Genomic DNA, 13,305 nt, shown 5'->3' with positions numbered 1-13,305 from the left:
TGGAGACAGTCTCCAGGATGGTCCTCTGTGTGGTGGGCACGACCGGAGGAACCTTCTCCGTTTCGGGATGAAAGCGTACAAGGTGCTGCCTCATGTTTGTGGTGTTGCTGAGGTACTTTATTTTTGCTTTGCAAATCTTGCAAATCGCGTAGGTCTTGTCAGTCGTCTTGTTTTCTCTCTCATAAAATCCAAAGTACTGCCACACGGTTGCAGTCAACCCCGGTGGCGAGAGAATCGGCCGCTCTTTGGAGGCTGCTGAAGCTGTTGCCATTTTGCAAAGAAGCTAACGTGCTCTGTTTGTAGTGGTCTCACTCACTAAACAGTCCGGGCGGCGCGCGCGTTAAGGTTCCGGTTACGTGTTTTTTGTTCCGGTCTTGCGGCAAAACATCGACGTTAATTAATCGATGCCAAATCATCACGTGCCGCATTTCGATGCATCGCCACATCGATGAATTGCACCCACCTCTAATTATCACGCAGCTATGCCTTTTCGTCGTTCTGTATAAAAGCTACAGCTGTGGAGTGGGGGGCCAGCATCAGAGGTAGTAACAGCACCAAAATGATGTCTGTAAAAACGAGACATGTTACGCATTCGACCCAAAGCGGGAGATTTAAAACATAGCTGGTAGTTGCTAGCGGCTAACTCAAAGAAAACGAACAGCAGCTGAAAATGGAGCTCCTTACCCCCTAGCAGAGGACGAGATCAGCCGCCATATAATAGGAACGGTAAATGATTCTTAGTGCCATGTTATGCCATTGTTATAGTTTAGAAAGTGCTGCCGACACATATGCTATATGTCACACTAGAGGCCAGCACTGGTGTGTTACATGTAAAGTCTGTAACGCTTTTGCAAAGGGGGCATGAAGAAGGGACTTTGTAGTGGCCAGTCGCTGATTGTGATCTCTGTATAAAAAGGGCAAATATGTTAGCACCACTAGCTGTGTTGATATTACTAACAGTTCTAACAGAGATAACAATAACAAAATTAACACTGCTAGAGGGGGTTTTGGGGCTAAAAAGTGAGCTGCTTACTCACCTGGGCGACCTGAAGGGATACTGGTGGGTGGGCACGTTTCCTCAGCAATGCTGTCAATCAGGACAGTGTTACTAGCGGTAATTGCCAAATGAGCTGTGGTGCTAGGAAGCTCCCACCACATCCGGGTGGTGCTCGCTGTGCAGTAAACTAAAGGGTAGCAAAAATAACCCATAGAAGCGGTCAAAAATAAAATGCCTAAAGTTGTTTTTTTATTATTCATATACACAAAAAAAAAATGCATGTAAATCTCACGCCACATACATCACTGATAATCATAACTGTTCCTTTTTTATTACCTTAACTTCCCTTTTACTTGGCTTAGTGAGCAGATGTTGCACATAAATCAGCCTGAATCTGAATTATGAGCCAAGCATCACCTTCCACCCACTGCACTGACATGCTTTGGTTGACTGGGACAACCAAACACACCCAAACAGACACACAAACCACAGGCTGAAAAGCTGGATAAACAGCAGTGCCATCCTAATAACTATCATCTCTCCAGTGCCTCAGTGCCCCTTCAGTCATGCATGTCTTTCTCTGTCTCTCCCATTTTTCCTCAGTACTTTATCCCAACTCCAACTTTTCCTCTCATCACATCAGTCACTATTCTGTTATGTCTAATGGTCTCCATGTTTCTGTCTTTCTTTGATGTCCCAACAAACAGAAATATGTCTCTGCTAATAGGGGTATGGAGCTGGAGCTAAGAGACGTGTGACTTGTCAAAGATTATAGGGTGCCAACCAGCCAAACTTACAGTCTGAAATATAAAACTATTTCCTCTCCCACACTGAAATGGTTGAGGTCAAAAGGAAGCCACAAGGAATGTGCCACAGACACTTTGGGGCTTATTATTATCATTAACAATCTCTTTTGCTTCTTAACTTCCTTGTCTGAACTTTACTACTTCATCGCTTATTGACTTCATTGATGTACTTGTTATCTAGCTTAAGTTTGTGTATTAAATGACTTGTAAAGTATCTGAGAATGACAGAGGTTACCGATCCTGTGTTATAAATTTGGGTGGTGGAGCTACCTGTTTTATATTTGGGTCATAAACTGTGCCCTTAAGCATACTACACTAGATGCTATCAGCAGACACCACACACCTTTTTCAGCTATGTGTCTTCTTCTTTTATCTTCCTCAGAAGTACCCTCACCCCATAAACCACTTCTTCTCTGATTATCATCCCTTCACTTATCATTTAAATTGCACCCTTTGAGACCTCTGCTACAACGGGAAGTCTTTTATTTCTCCTGTCACTCAAATATGCTGTCATGTTAACAGTTGCCCAGATTGCCCCGGATGCTCGGCAACCCGGTCTAACAGGAGAACTGAGGGAATAAACAAGTTTACTTTTGGCTTATGCACTTCAGCAACACTCCAGTTCAGGGGTTCACTGGGATGAAGGGTAAAATTGATGATAGAAATGCCTCACCACCGCAAGAATCAATCTCTTTGGAACAAAACAATGCAGCTTTGTGTCACAAACATTATTGTTCCCAGTTGCAGCCTGAGGTTTATTCTGAGTGCACATGATTAAGTGCTTGTCAACAGCACCACGGATAAATACATGAAGACTATTTTAATGGGACGTCTTGGTTGCTCTGCACATACAAAGTAACAATGTCTTATTTAACATCTTGTAATTATGTATCATTATTGATGCTTTTGACAATATCAATTATTGATCTACCGTTGGATTTTGGTCAGTTTACATGCAATAATGCATTCCTAAACTAGTTTTAACAGGCAAAGTAACTGACAGTATTTTGTTTACTACATGTTTATACTGGCATTACACAGACTGATGAGTGCACTCAGGGTGCTGCACACATGGCCTGTCAGAGTGAAAGTAATACTTTCACTTTTCTTTCCCTTCTCTTTGCAGCGATTTAGTTTAAATGTTGCAATGTCTCTCTTGACATGTTTTGGAGCTTACAGACGGCGTTTAAAGCGGTGTGGTCATTATTAGCACGTCCTGGGGCGGCAGTAGCCTGCTTATCAGACTGAACTGCCATTTCCTTTTTACTTCACTTGAGTTTCAGAACAAACAGGAGGTCTGGAAGCAAGCTCGGGCAGCAGTATCAGGTAATACAAGAACATAACACACACTGGAATGAACTGAAACTAATTCAGGTCTTCAAATTGTATAATCTTATACGAAATGCATGAAGTGTAAAGATTTACAACACAAATACCATCAATTGCAGTCATATTACAACTGTTATGACTATGATTACTGCCACTGCTAATACAACTGATCACAGTAATAGTAAGAACAAAAACAGCCAGGCAGTCGTTTACATTTGTCTGTTCTCCTGTCATCACAAGGCTGAAACACTGGCTCTGCAATGGTGCCCCCTGGAGCCGATTAGAGAAATAATAATTCTTCTGCTTATGCAATTAATCACATTTATGATTCAGGTGGTCAGTTTTGAAGACACTTTAAGACACTATGGCTGCCCCTGAGCAAATGCTGTTTAAACTCTCTCTTAGTTAGCTGGAACTTGAAGTGGAGAGAAGCAGCTCTGAGAAGTGATTTAATATATTCAAATGTCAGATTTAATTTTGTTATTTTTTTGTATGTTTGTCTATGAGTTTAAAGAGACATTAAAACCCTGTCAATCATTGCAAATTCTCTGAGGAAGGAGAGGAATATGCACTGCCACATTAATTAATAAATGCACAAATATTAGTCCTGGATGTGCACATAAGAACATGCATTACAGTATGCTCATCTGCCCCTCCATACCTATATAGAGCTGTGTTATGTAACGCTATCTCTGGGGTCTCTAATGTGCAAACTAATGCATCAGCAAACTGCCTCAGAGCTCCATCAAATCTAACAGGACTACAACAACATCCCCTGACCGATATGAAGTCCTAAATCAAACACACAAAACACTCAAGTCAAATTAATTCTCAACCAAACTTCTAAATAATTATATCAACACAGGATTATCAGATCATTCAAAGTAAAGAGTAATCTGCTACTCTCTAGGCAATATTCAGGAGGACTTTGGCTATAAAACAAGTATTAATCTCTAACGCAACAGCACCTGAGGGAGATAGGGATTGTGATGGTAAGGAATGTGAGTGTGTGTGTGTACCGATGTCTCTGTATATGTGTGAACTTGTGTGTGCCTGGCAGAAACACCAGGTTATGTAAGCCAGTGGGAGTGAGGTGCCGGGAGGTATCTATGGAAACGATGACAAGCGAGGAAAGATAGATAGTTCACCAGCTGACTGAGGTTCACCAGTTGGAAGCGAGGATGATCAAACACAGTTTCTGCTTCTTTCCCACAGGCAGATGAAACTCAATAACATCAGAACAATGAACAAAGTGATCAGTGGCCTGCACATGTCACTGAGCAACAGAGCTAATATAGTGCACTGTGTCACTGGGTAAAAACATACCCTTAATGCTGCAGGAGACCCTGAACTTGAACCCTGACACACACTAACAACACATATGAAACCATTTAACCACAGTGTTTGAGCAAAAGATATTCACACTGCTGTGCTCCCTCCCTCTCTCCCCCTGTTTCTTGTCACTCTCTGCTGTCAGCTAACCAATGAACACGAAGTGTTATGTACTTTAGTAGGCGTTATGGTCGTGTCATCCCTGATTAGATGGTTGGACGATTTGTTCCTTGCACAAAGACTGAAATGAAACGAGTGTCTCACCACACTCTAGTGCACAGGACTTGCCATAAATAATGAAAGACTAGGAAGTGCTGCAATTACACTGTTCCACCATAATTTAACTTACAAAATAGACATGTGTAGAATCTGTAGAATCTGTAGAATGCATATTCATTATGCAATTTTAATATGACATATACAAATATATGAAACCGATATACATGGGAATAACACGGAGGGCAATAAATCTATGTAGATGAATCTGTGTCACCAATGTCAAATGCCAAGTAAGGTGTGAAACCATCCACTAGATGTGCAACTGGAGACACTCCACTATCCTTCTAGACGGCCTCTTAAACTCTGAAGTGCACAGACAGACACCTGCATGGTGCATTTTTAGGAGGCTCTAACCACTGCCACAGAGTACAAGGAAAATTGGTCTGAACCAGGTATTAAGGAGGCCTTTTCTGTAAAAATGGAACAACTCCTAAAGAAGTATTTCACCGTTGAAAAGATGGTCTTTTATGGGCTCTCAGTGCAGTGAAAGACGCAAATAATTTAATAATAAATAAATTGGTGCTACATGACCAGAAAAAACAGAGGAAAAAGACTGTGGCGTTCGCTTTTGCTCAAGAGGTAGAAAACCTACAACTACCAGAATGCACTAAGCCACACCGGATCAATAAACGCCCCCGCTGGTGGGTGAAGTAATGCAGCTTGTCCCTTTTGACACAGCAAACAACATGGAGGTCGGCTGGATAACAATCTCAAATTACAGTTAAACTGTAACCTAAAATATGTTTCTGAAAGCATTTAAAGCAAGATACAGGCAAGTAACTGAATCTTGATTCACTGCTGATCAGCACTGCCTTGTTTCACCATTTGATCTAAGTTTTTATAGCCTCTGTTTTAACAATACCAGAAACAGTATGGCACCCACTGTGCACAACAGTGCACTAAAATATGTCTCTGAAGACATTTTAGGCTAGAAATAGGAAATACAGTAACAGAATCTTGGTTTATAATTTATCAGCACTGCCTGGTTTTATAGTTTGATCTAAATCTGGCCTGAATATGAGAGAGAGGGGGGTGGGTCTCTCTCGATCAGCTTCTATACTCTTTGTGTCTCTGTTGGCCAGCATACGAAAATGTATAATCAGTACTTTGTGCAACAACCCTAGAACTGGGGGAAATTTAAACGTTCGTGAAACGCATCATCCAGCTGGGTTTGAGCTAGGAAATGAGCACGGAGATCTGGGCGTTGATAAGATGAAGGGAAGTTTACATCGTTTTCACTATGAGAATTATGTGGGTTAAGAAAACTCTCTGACCCTTTAAATCATAAAGTGGATAAATGAGAGAAAAAGACTGATGGTTAATATAACATCAAGTTTGTTCTTTGTTGTTTGTGAAAAATTTACATTTTTAAGATTCTGAAACAGCATCAACATGCAAAGTGTTAGGCCTAATTATTATTATAAATATTTTTTCCAATGTGTTTCTCTACATGACAGTCTCAAAATACAATTAATTTAATACATTCTAGTGGCATGGTATATATATTGTTCTAGCTCTGGCGACCTAGTGGCCCACCTAGTGTATCATAATACACCTTCACATGCTAACCAACATGCATTTGATTAGAAAGGATTACTAAATCAATAGAAAATCCTCACATTCCTCAAAACATAAAGCATTTTTGTGACTCCACTTAAGTCTTACTATACTTTTCCCTGCAGCCTTCTCCTAACAGGACCTTAACTTGGACATGAGGTATAATTAGGCTAGTGAAATGGAGAGATATTCCTAGCCCCAAGATTTTGTAAATTGAGGACAGATATGAAGGAGTGGGAGAAACGTCACAGGAGCCCAGCGCTGTGACACAGACGACATGCTGTCTGTGTGCGTTACTTGTAGTCCAGACACAGAACAATGGAGTTAACTGGGTCGCCGTTGCCGACTGGCTGAGCCAAACAGCTGGAGAGATGAAGAGGGAGATGATTGAGGAAGGAGGGGAGGGGAGGGAGAGGAATAAGGAGGGACTGGCTTAAAATAGGAGCGTGGACAGACCAGGCTGGGGAGGAGAACTAGTCATCCTCTTACCTCATAATTTCACAGCAAAGACAATGTCAACACAATAAAAAATAATAAAAATGTGTGATTTCATTCCGCCAGATGACAAGAAATAAAGAAGTGTACAGTAGTGGTGGGACATCTGACTGTATATGAGTGCATGTAAATAATACATGCTGTAACACTGGCTTTCGCTCACAAAATATTCAAGCTGACTCCTGAGCATCTCAGCTGGAGAATAATAAAGTGCACAGCTACTCAGGCGGGATGATGCGCGCCACTGGACCATAACCCATTTAAGTTTCCCCCATTTGAATGCTGTGTTTTAATCTACAACCCATAACATCATCTCCACCATGAGGGAAAACAGACTCAGACATGATGTCAGACATCCATGTGTTAAGTTACGTTACACTACGAGATGTTTCATATTGTATTTAAGCCCCCAAACTGTATTAGCAGATACCACTGGTGACTTTAATGCTATGTTATTAATGTAAGCTACATAGCTGGTTGCTAACATGCAGTGTAGCATATTATCTTTCACCGCCATCGCTAAGTGTGTATTTACAATCACCGTCGCTGTCCACATAAAGACTGTTGCTTAGCTAAACAGTCTCCACAAACCGACGCGGCATTGTTCGCCGTGTGAGTGTGTGAGGAAACGTGGAAACGTGTTTAGGTTAGTCACGTTATATTTTAAACATGCTAATGGGTGTCGACCAATATAACCAGCTAACCATGTAGCTAACTCGGTAGCCAGCGAGCTAGTCCAAGCCCCTGTGGTAGTTATATCGATGTTATACCAACCAAGACATTGCTCGGTGCCTTTGTAGTCACCACAGCACCATTAAACACCACCAGACACAGCACTAATGCGACATTAAACCGGACCGTACCTTTTCTACGTCGACCCTGGCGACTACAGGATCATTTCCTGGCACGGATTCTTTGTTTATGTGGTTTAGTGGGTTGTTTTCATCAATCCGTCTCGTCTCTCTCCTCCGGGAGTCGTGCCGCCCCGGCTGACAGCACTACGGGTAGGGATGACAGGGCCCCACCCCTAGCAACCAATCAGATGGCGGAGTTCTGGAAACTGAGGCAAGGCGCGTTTTCTATTGGTTGATAGCCGTGTCCGTCAACGTGTCGCTAGGGGTGCGACTGGGTCCAAGGGCAGGACACCTGCCACGGAAGGATGCTGAGCGCCGCAGGTGCAGTCGGATTAAGTGATGAAAGGGCTGTAGAGAAATACTGAAAAGACATGTAGCGTGGTAACAGGCGGCTGCATAAAGACACGACGAGATAAACTAGCTTCTCTTGAGCATCTGTGTTTACGTTTTTGTTTTAAATATTAGCAAGTATGCTTCCTATGCACACACCAAATCAGCACTTTATTTCATAAGGTAAGCACCTTAGCTTTTAAAAAACAATTTTCATGCTATTTTCATACAGTAAATCTCTTATCAGGTATGCGTGTGCACAGTATATAGCCACTAATTTGGGTGTTTTTAACTTCTCTCACTTTTCTAGCCTGTATTTCAGAACAAAATATTAATAATAATATTATTCCAATGAACTCGAAAAAGAGAAAAATGACTGTTTGCTGTGTGTATACAAACGTAGATCAAAATCCTGTGTCGGCTGCTCATGGAGCAACAGGATGGACAAGAAGGCGATCCAGGCACTCCGAAAAAATCTAGAAAAACGAGAAAGGAAATATTAAAAACCCTTTCTTGTAGTGGCTAAATGTTTAAAAGAGCCAACATGTTTCAACCACTGCAGGCCTTCCTCAGGGCTTTCACAAGTATGGCCACACCTTTATAGTGGTAGGAACCAATCAGAGGCCATCACATGGCCAATGACAGGTGAAACCAATAGACAATAATGAAAAACAGAGTGACATGAGATAAGAAACCCAGAAAAATACATTTAAATATATACACACCTATCTCAAATCATAGACTGTGAGACCAGGATACTTTTAAGCATCCAGCTGATGGATCAAAAAGCTTCCCTTTGATTAAGTTACTGTATTATGTCACTGTGTTCTATGCAACAAAAAGGCTTTCTAATATCTCCTTCCTCATTTTTTGGAGTGCCTGGATTGCCTTCTTACCAAACCAGTAAGTTAAAATTATGATGTTCCTTGATATATTATAAAAACCTACAAATGTTGAAATCCACTAGACAATAGTTCAGTCAAATACATTTTTATTTGACAATGTAAACATATAATTTGCTTACGTTCATATGGCAACATTAAACAAATAAAATGACAACCTGCTAAAATACTACTGCCCTCACCAGTAGTAGTTTTATATTTCGCTTGGTTTATAAATAGAAAACTCTGCTATCATTCTTCAGCTTTTCAGAATAACTGATGAAGGAAACAGGTAAGTAGGCCAGGGATTCAGCTCTGTACTGGGTACATTTATGGAGCTTTATCATTTCAGAACAGAACTGCTCACTCAGCATTTAAGTGTGAGTGTGTGTGTGTGTGTGTGTGTGTGTGTGTGTGTGTGTGTGTACTTGTACATGCTATATGGTGAGGACCATAACAATGTATTTTAGCAACAGAGTGAGGACATTTTGCAAAGTGAGGACATTTTGGCTGGTCCTCACTTTTTCAAAGGCCTGTTTGAGGATTTAGACTTGGTTTTAGAGTTCAGGTTAGGGTAAGGGTTGGGGTTAGGCATTTAGTTGTGATGGTTAAGGTAAGGGTAGGGGCTAGGGAATGTCTTATGTCAATGAAGGTCCTAACAGAGATAGAAGTGCAAGAATGTGTGTGTGCATGTATGCGTATATGCTGGTGTTTTACTCGTCAGCTTTGTTCCATTTTCACTGTGTTCCTTTAAAATTACATGCAGCCTTAATGGATAGGTTATTGCCAACACAAAAGCACAACATATTTAAATGCACTTCAAGTCTGTTCTCATTTTTTTTATTGATTCAAAGAGCCATCTCTGTGGGGAAGCCAATAAACACAAAATTTACAAACTTGACGACTCCAACAATAGAGAACATAAACTGTGCCAAACTAAAACATAATGCATAAAAACATATGCACACCTGCATAGCACAGCAGGAAATGATATTCCTTATTTCATGAGAGGGAGTTCCACTGCTTAGCATACAACTATAGAAAATCAGTAAACCTGTATAAGTCTAGTCATCTTGTAGTCCTTTCATTGTTGTTGATGATTGTCAATGAATTTAAGCAGCAAAAACAGAGGCAAATATATCAGTATAAAAAAAGTAGAAAAAGAGACATGAACCAAAGACCTGGCGACGTCTCACAAGCACAATGATAATGTATCTGAATTTAACAAATTCCTCATGTACAGATTAGTGAATTTCATGTAACATGGCATGCTTTAACAAAACATTTTAATCTAATCTGGGTCAGTCACACATTTAATGGTATCAAGATGCTACAGCATATTGTTTCAGGCTCAAAACCAGAGCTCACACTGTACATGCACATGGAGTGTACAAAATGACATGTAACAAACAAGAAGAAAATTCAAATGACACCCTTTACATCAGAACAATGTACAAAAAATATGGCAAAATGTGCATCAGTTTACAGTCAGGGGGAACAGGAAGTTAGCTACTGCTACACATAACTGATGCATGACATTCAGTGATTGTCGATGGTTAAAAGTCTTTCTCTCATGTTTTTCTCCAATTGGCTGGTTTCTCTCATATTTAAAGTGCTTCACATGTAATTATAATCCTGCCCTAATTCAACAAAATTCACTTTAGCAATGACATTTTCATCTTTCCATATAATTCAAATGCAAAAGCCCAGTGTGCATTGTCATTTTCACATTAACCACATAATTATTTTCGCACCCCCTTCACTACAAACCTGTCAACTAATGCCATTAAAGGTAAAATTATATAAAATGTCTTTATTACTAGGGGCCTGATAATAATTTAATGTGGCATTAAACATTTCATTTTAAGATTTGTTGGGTTAAATATTATTTGTGGCATTTATAGAACAATTTTGCATGATGACACATCAACCCTGCGAATATGCAAATACACTCCTTCTTTTGTAGCTTCACCTCTACATTTCTGTGCATTGGAGGTGTTAGAAAAGGGTTATTACGGAAAAATAAATGAAGTATCATCAGAAAAGCTAATTAGGCCAGTAAACCCAACACTGAGGAGCAAGAGGAAACGAAAACTAGAAAAGCAGTGAGCAGAAATAAAGAGGGAGGAAGCAGAGAGCAAAATAAATGTCATGGATTATTTGGGTAGCATAATCACCTTAAATTGTATTATGAATTTGAATTTAAATTGCTTCATAGAAGATATTAAAACGACATGTAAAATGGACTTTGCATTTGAATGAAACATAAAAAAATGGGAGCTGGATTTTGGCATTTGAATTTCAAACGTGTTCGTTTGTGTGGACATTCAATTAATCATTTGTATTATGTCAGCATTATAATTTCTTAAATAATGTTCAAGTTTGTGCAGTTGCATTCCTTGTTTTGTGGAGACTGAAATCATTTATCACTGAATCTATTTCTCGGCTCAGTGTCTGATGAGCTGATGAGTGACTACTGTGACTCATTGAGCTTCATCAGTGAGTCACTCCAGTGAAAATGTGCCTATGAGATAAGAAAGATATTTGGCTGCAAGACTTCCAGCTCCCTCTTCTGTTCTACCTCTATAATCAACCATTGTGTATGCTTGTATGAAGACATTTAAAATCCATTGTGACTGTCCCCAGGGTAGCAGTGACTGTACAGTACATGCTGGTATTTATCTTTTCATCCATCTTCTTTGTTATTCCTTTCTCACCTTACAGTGCCCTTACCTGGAACAATATCGAAAGTATGGCTACATAAGCAGGCAAGCATGGAGGCGACTGTATCTGCAGTGGTACAGAGGGTCATCTCCAGTCGTAAGGTGCTTTCTGATCCCTGGCTCCCTGTGCCAGAATTTTAAAGTAAGTCTGAGCAACACACTGGGTGCCAAAGTGCTCCCTGTCTGTATACATAGGGGGAATAAAATGTAAACTGCTTTGGACAAAAGCATCGTGTCATTTTTACAAATGCAGAGCACTTGAGAGCCTGACGAGACAGCTCAGTGATTGTTATTCTTTTTCCAATGGAAAGCCAGTCTCATTAAAGTAGTGCCACTGTCGTGTAGAAGCCTAAAGATATAGCCAGCCAGCAACAGGCTCTCGACCAGTAGTGTACAAAGTGCCAGGAAAGTTCCTGCCTCCCTCAGGCGTAACGGGGATCTGCACCAGTCAGTGACCCCGGCTGGAGGTAGTGTGGTGGCTGGTAGCAAGGGGGCCGTGCCGTTTCCATGAATATTGCGGAGGAGGTGAGGCTTTTGCGGTCTTTTTTCAACATGTGTCTTCTTTGCCAGCGACAGAGTAAGACCTCCACCTGCTCTCTGAAAAAGCTGGTGGTCAAGGTGTACAGGATGGGGTTCAAGGCGCTGTTGATGGGAAGGATGAAGATGACCACCCAGCTGGAGATGGTGCCTAAAAGAGAACAGGCTGCATAAGTTCAAACAGCAAAACAATAATATGTTATTTAAATGTTAAAGTCATGTCAACGTAATCTTTAACATTTATTCATCTCTTACCAGGTATCTCCACCTCCAGCAGTGAGAGGATTTTCACCATAAATATGGGAATCCAGCAGAGGGCATCAGAGAACACGATGAAGAAAAATCTGTTGGCCACAGCCACATCTCTGTGCAGTCTGCTCCTCAAGTCCATGGCGTTGATGCCAGTTTTATAGATGGAGTAAAACATGCTGGAGTAGGAGAAGACGATCACCAGGAATGCCGCCAGGTTTAGACCTAAAGAAACTGACATGCTATTCACACATATAAATGCAGGGGTGGAGTATTCAGATCCTTTACTTGAGGAGAAGTAGGGAAACATAAATGTGAAAATACCTAAATCATCAAGTAAAAGTTCTGCATTTAAAATCTACTAAAAAGAAGCAGAAAGTAGTGATTCTCTTAAATTGTTAATACTGATGCATCGCTGCGTTTAGACTAGTGCTTTCCAACGTAATGGCTGAGCCCACTGCAAAGGGTCACAAGATAAATCTAAGGTGACGTTAGAGGATTGTTTCTGAAGGTTTTTCTAATCTTAGCTTATTTTGTGACATATACATATATGACTTATAATTGCATGAAACCAAAGAAACCATCTGAGTTTTACTTAAAGCACTAAGGCTCCATGAGTCATCAGCAATGACTATATAAAATAATGGACATAGTAACCATGACGTCACATCATAATGTTTGTGGATTTCTGTTTGGAAACCACGATTTCAGCAGCTCAGCCACTGGGTGTTTTTTTTTTAGCCAGAAGTGACCATATGAGAGGTTGGAGCTGTGATAGAGCGAGGGCGGATATGACTCATAAACCATAGTGATGCCTCACAGACAGCCATTTACTCAAGCTGCCCTGCCCTTATATATGCGTAACTTTAAGCCTTGATAAAATACATAAACAGGTGACTTATATAAAAATTGACCCCAACCCCCTATACAGTTGTA

General features: G+C 40.6%; 1 protein-coding gene and 1 long non-coding RNA gene across 3 annotated transcripts in view; one reads left to right on the top strand and one right to left on the bottom strand.

Annotated features, from left to right (window-relative positions):
- The first annotated feature begins 2,944 nt into the window (after window positions 1-2,944).
- LOC126387678 (uncharacterized) lies at window positions 2,945-12,509 on the top strand. Its single transcript, XR_007569699.1, has 4 exons — window positions 2,945-3,129; window positions 11,585-11,725; window positions 12,154-12,267; window positions 12,379-12,509. It is a non-coding gene; the product is annotated as an uncharacterized LOC126387678 (long non-coding RNA).
- The window catches only part of rxfp2a (relaxin family peptide receptor 2a), an 80,775-nt gene continuing 79,187 nt past the window's right edge, over window positions 11,718-13,305 (bottom strand). For both annotated transcript variants that reach the window (XM_050040290.1, XM_050040291.1), the window contains exons 19-20: window positions 12,376-12,594; window positions 11,718-12,271 (exon numbers count right to left, since the gene is read on the bottom strand). In XM_050040290.1, coding sequence (XP_049896247.1) covers window positions 12,006-12,271; window positions 12,376-12,594 — 485 coding nt within the window. In that variant the 3' untranslated portion in view covers window positions 11,718-12,005. The remainder of the gene's footprint in view (window positions 12,272-12,375; window positions 12,595-13,305) is intronic.

Source organism: Epinephelus moara, chromosome 3, assembly GCF_006386435.1.
Source record: "Epinephelus moara isolate mb chromosome 3, YSFRI_EMoa_1.0, whole genome shotgun sequence".
Classification (NCBI taxonomy): Eukaryota; Metazoa; Chordata; class Actinopteri; order Perciformes; family Serranidae; genus Epinephelus; species Epinephelus moara.
Note: the sequence above shows the minus strand (reverse complement) of the source record. Positions and strands in the feature narration are given on the sequence as shown.